General features: G+C 50.0%; 1 protein-coding gene across 1 annotated transcript; it reads right to left on the minus strand.

Annotated features, from left to right (window-relative positions):
• Positions 1 to 2,380: 2,380 nt before the first annotated feature.
• On the minus strand, positions 2,381 to 4,858 carry LOC123452485. The gene is made up of 2 exons (XM_045129139.1): positions 4,443 to 4,858; positions 2,381 to 3,074 (listed from the first exon to the last, which is right to left on the minus strand). Exons 1-2 carry the CDS (start codon positions 4,651 to 4,653, stop codon positions 2,734 to 2,736), a joined length of 552 nt encoding a protein of 183 aa, XP_044985074.1. The 5' UTR covers positions 4,654 to 4,858; the 3' UTR covers positions 2,381 to 2,733.
• Between the last annotated feature and the right edge of the window lie 363 nt (positions 4,859 to 5,221).

The following is a 5,221-nucleotide window of genomic DNA, read 5'->3' on the forward strand; positions in this document are numbered from 1 at the left end:
CTTGAATTCTCTGCCAAAACATTAAAGGAACGTACACAAGTTCTAGAACTCAAAAAGCACAAGCATATAATTTGTCTATCACAATACCATGCACAATTCAAATGGTAAAGCACTGACAGGTTTGGGGAAGTCTGTGGGAGTCACTGCCCCTTTCTTTGACAGTCTCTTCGGTAGTAAGAGCAACTCCAATGCGACCCAAACGGACGGCGATTTCGTCCGCTTTTTGTCCGTTTGGGTCGGCCGCCCGCCCGGCATCCGCCCTGTTTTAGATATGGATTGGCAGCGCGTGCCGGCGTGGCCGGCCGCCCAATTTTGCATGAATTTACATAGTTTGAATTAAATAACATAATTTGGACCGAATAAAATAACATAGTTATTACAAGCCGAATATAAATAACATAGTTCTCACATAGTTTTGCAAACGAATAAAAAAAGATAAATCTAATGGTTGTCAGCATGAGACCACATATGCTCAACCAAATCATTTTGCAGTTGCGCGTGAGTTTCCCAATCACGCATGTCTTGATGAAATTGGTGAACTGTTCAAACGTTGTCGCTCCTCCATGCTCAGGCACAACATTCTCACCCTGAAACTGAAAGCCTTAATTGTACAGACGTTCCGGGCGCTCGTCTTCCACGATCATATTATGCATGATCATACAAGCAGTCATCACCTCACACAGTTTCTGCGTGCTCCAGGTATTAGCAGGATACCGAACGATGTCCCATCGAGATTGCAAAACACCAAAGGCACGCTCGACATCCTTCATAGCACTCTCTTGCTCTTGGGCAAATCTTTTTCTCTTCTCTCCGATAGGGTTGGGTATTGTCTTGACAATAGTGGTTCACTGAGGATAGATATCGTCACCCAGGTAATATCCTTTGTCGTACTTGTGGCCGTTGACAGTAAAGTTCACCGGTGGGTTGTTGCCTTCGGCAAGCCTAGCAAACACCGGCGAGCGCTGAAGCACGTTGATATCTTTGTGTGATCCGGCCATGCCAAAGAAAGAGTGCCAGATCCAGAGATCTTCAGGCGCCACGGCCTCTAGTATGACAGTGCAAGCCCTGACATGGCCTTTATACTGCCCTTGCCAAGCAGAAGGGCAGTTCTTCCACTCCCAGTGCATGCACTCTATGCTATCAAGTATCCCTGGGAAGCCCCTCCTGGCATTCATCGCCAACAAACGGGTTGTATCTTCAGCAGTCGGCTCTCTCAGGTACTCAGGGCCAAACACAGCAATAACAGCCTTGCAGAACTTATACAGGGACTCTAGGCAAGTAGACTCGTTCATACGGACGTACTCGTCAATGATATCATCGGGCACTCAGTATGCAAGCATTCAGATGGCGGCAGTGCATTTCTGATAAGGGAAAAAACCTATCTTGCCAACGACATCCTCTTTGCACTCGAAATATTCATCATAGCCGACCACCCCCTCTCTAATACGGTTGAAAAGATGCCTACTCATATGAAAACGGCGGCGGAATTTTTGATGTTTGAACAACGGGGTTGTTGTATCAAAGTAGTCCTTCCAAAGAAGGAAATGTCCGCTCTCTCGGTTGCGATTCAACGCCGGAAGGTGGCCCGGAATGGAGCCACGGAACAACGGCCGCTGGCTGTTGAGGTGGTGATGGACCAACACGGCAGCCAATATCTCCTCGTCATCGGACGACGAATCGTTGGAGTCACAAACGAAATTGTAAAAAAAGAACTCGTCGGCGGAGTCCATTTTCTACCTTGGCAAACTGTCGAACAACTTGCGGGCGTCGATGAAGGAGACGGCCGGCGAAGGGAGGCGTGGCGCGCACGGACCAGGTAGCTGCCCTGCCGGCGTCCGACGAGCGTGCCTGTGAGGATCTGTTCGGGCGACAAGGCGAGGCGGGCTGTGTGGTGTGTGTGTGGGGGGGGGAGGGGGAATCAGTCGGCTACCAGGCGGCGGGCGACGTGGGAGTGGGCGGCGTTGTTGGGCGGATGTGGAGGCGCCAGCAGCTGGCAGAGTCGCCGGCAAAAATGGGTGGCGGCGTCGACGACGAAGGAGGCGGGCGAGGGTTAGATGGGGGAAGGCCAATGTGCCACGGACCAGCAGGCCCGGGGGAGGAGAAGGCGAGCATGCGCGCGTCCATCGCGTGTCCGCGCCGACGCAAATCCGGCTCAAAAATGGGCCGGGAATGGGTCGCCCGCGGACGAAAACCGGACGCGCGTCCGTTTGGGCCGCCTTTTGTGTCCCACCGACCCAAACGAACGACAGCGGACGAAATGGATCGCCCCATTGCAGTTGCTCTAACTTGACCAAAATATCATCTCAAATAAATATATACTACACCATCTTCCTCTCTTCTCAGGTAGTATCATAAGAATTTGTGGTTAGAAAAAGGGATCTCACAACTCATCAAACAACTTTCAATCCAAAAGTTTGTAGAAATAAGAACAATTCCTTCTTCACCACCATCATTCATAAACAACAACCACAAAACTGATCACCCTTTCAAGACTTACAGGTGACGAGTGCCATTCTGTGGCCATCTTAACATAATGCTGACAGACAACTATGGACGTATGCTACAAACCCAATATAAATAAACTATGGACAAGGGAGCTCGCCGTGGTGCAAAGTGAGACAAGTTCACCAGAATTTGAATCATTTTTCCTTACCTCTATCCCCATGGAAGGGTGTTTGTAATGAGATCTCTCTTGGTTGGCATGCTGTGTCCATCACCATCCTCCAGTGTTCGTTACTGATTCCCGTGTGGATTGACATTCCCGGATTTCCATCCGAGTTCCCGAGCCCTTTGCTCCCACAAAGCAGTTAACTTCCTTTGACCGAGCAGCGACTCTGCTGACTTCTCCCTAGCTTCTTCACATGTATCCATGCCAGAACTGCATTTGTCAGCCTCCTTTTGATACTGCGAAGCTAGTTTTTTAGCCTCGAGCAACTTTACATCGGCTTGTTGCTGAGCTTCTGTTGCTTCCTCCTCTCTCTGCTTTAGCTCTTCTATCAGCATCTCTGTGATACTCTTCTCTGTTTCTTCACCGGAAGCACGGCCCTTGACCTCTTTGAATTGCTTCGCACAGTCTGGAAACATCAGGAGCAACAATAACCAGTTAAAGCAGTCACCAGATATAGTTGCAAAGTATGGCCATGGAATATAAGTGCCCTTTGGATACTTCATTTGACATCCTTTGTCAATGCTTACAGATAAGGCAATACTTCTAAAATACTATGGAGTTATTTTTTTTTTTCTCGAGAAAACGTAAAAAGCCTTTGCGTTTCATTGCATTGAAAAGGGGGGGGGGGGGGGGAGAACATCCTCCTAGGAGGCCAGTACATCGGTGTTACAAGTGAATCAATGGACGTCCCAGGAGGATGGCAGGGTGACTCTAAGCCCTTTGGCTCCTGCCTTAGCCCAATTCCTGGACTCGTCCTTGATCGCAGCGTCTAGCTCGACTAAGGATGGGGAGTTATTATAAGTATTAATTCAGACGTGGGAGCCTATATATGGACCTGTTTCATAATGACACTGCATAGCATTACTTCAGAGGTAGACATGGCAATTTGTCATGTTTATTAGTTTAAGATACTGCAGCGGTACCATAACATCAAAATCAACACTTAATGTAAATACGAAGAAATATAACTGAGCATACTTTGTTAAACTTTTGACAAGACAGAGTCCATACCATTACCATGGATAGCAACTAGAGCACAAGACATCTTTGAGTAAACCAAGGTTATGTTACATTCAGGACTATGCAAACATCAACAAATGCTTTCATCTATCATAAGCTTTTCAGTTCGTATGCAAGGTACTCGATTTGACAGTTGTCTCACCGCATCAATTACAAAGGCAGGAGCAAAGGAAGCCACCGCAGGTGGAACTTCAGCAACAAACAAAAAAATCTTGCAATGCTCATATGTGATGGCAGCAAGACAAGATAGGCATCAACCTTTCTATACCATTGGGTGTTATACATTCAACTATATCTTGTTCAGTGACCATACATAGTTACTCGGCTACAACCTGAACCAATGTCTGACTACTGAATAACTGAAAACACCTTTGTCCCACCCATCCCAAACTTCAAGCATGCCTAAGGTTATAATCAATCAGTCAGGGCAAGGCCAGGCATATATAAATGTGATGCATACGCATTGAACAAACGGAGTAAGCTAATCTATGCACGCATGTTACGATTTTGCATTCACAGGTTAGAACGTGCCCATCAAAACCCACAGATCTCCTAATTTAATACTATATCATGCCAAGTTCGTAGCATATCCCCAGTCCTATCGTGTCTCGTCCAGAGCAGAAGGCGATAGCCAGCGGCTACAAGCACATTGAACGAAATTGCAGACAGAAAGGAATTGCGGTGGGTTTGCAGGGAGATCTGGGCGAGTAGGTCGGGCCAGGGGGGCACCGACAGCAAGAGCCAAGAGGGATACCTTCGGGGAGCTGGAGCAGCGGGAGCGCGTCGCAGTCGCAGGCGCAGGCGGGGCAGGCCCCCGGCGAGCGGCCGAGCGCCTCGGCGACGTGCCAGTAGAGCGGCGGGCCGACGATGTAGGCCGCGACGCCGAGCCCGAGCAGCGCCACCAGCGCCGTCACCGCCGCGGGGCTCGGGCCCCACGACGACGACGACGAAGACCCGCCCGCCATCGCCTCCGCGCCGAGGGCGGATGGTGGGACGGCCGCGCTGCGCTGCGCTGCGGGGCGAGGTGGGGTGGGGTGGTGGGGTGGGGACTGAGGAGGCGTGCTTCGTCGGTGGCTCGGCGCGGCGGCGTGGGGACTGAACTGTGGGTGGGGGGTAAAGACGGGGAGTGGGAGCGAGTGAGTGGGCACGGACCGGACGCGCGGAAGTGGAGACGGACCGGCACCGGCACCGGCCCGAATCGAATGAAATGAGGGGGATGTGTTGTGTTGTGTGGTGAGTGGGTTCGGCACGCACGCGCGGAAGTGGTGAATCCATGACCATAGTTTTAAAAACCGGGTCGGCCCGAGCGGCCTGATAAAAAAAACGGGAACCGACGCCTTCTTCGGTTCTTTAGCAGTCACTGTTACTGTAGAAGATTGAAGTCACTGACCTGACCAGTAGGCCTACATACTCGGTGTATTGAGCTTCTAAAACAACGAACACTTACTCCATAGGTTGTTTCTATGTCTCCCAATCCTAAGTGAAATCTACATATGTTTCACATGTATTTCCTTCTAATATTGTCAAGTTCGA

The sequence above is a fragment of the Hordeum vulgare genome, chromosome 5H (genome assembly GCF_904849725.1).
Source record: "Hordeum vulgare subsp. vulgare chromosome 5H, MorexV3_pseudomolecules_assembly, whole genome shotgun sequence".
Taxonomy (NCBI): Eukaryota; Viridiplantae; Streptophyta; class Magnoliopsida; order Poales; family Poaceae; genus Hordeum; species Hordeum vulgare.

Excerpts from the sequence above, each read along its gene's own strand:
- LOC123452485 (XM_045129139.1), bottom strand. The coding sequence starts at position 4,653 with ATGGCGGGCGGGTCTTCGTCGTCGTCGTCGTGGGGCCCGAGCCCCGCG. Across the intron at positions 3,075-4,442 it reads GCTGCTCCAGCTCCCCGAAG|ACTGTGCGAAGCAATTCAAA; the intron begins GTATCCCTCTTG and ends TGATGTTTCCAG.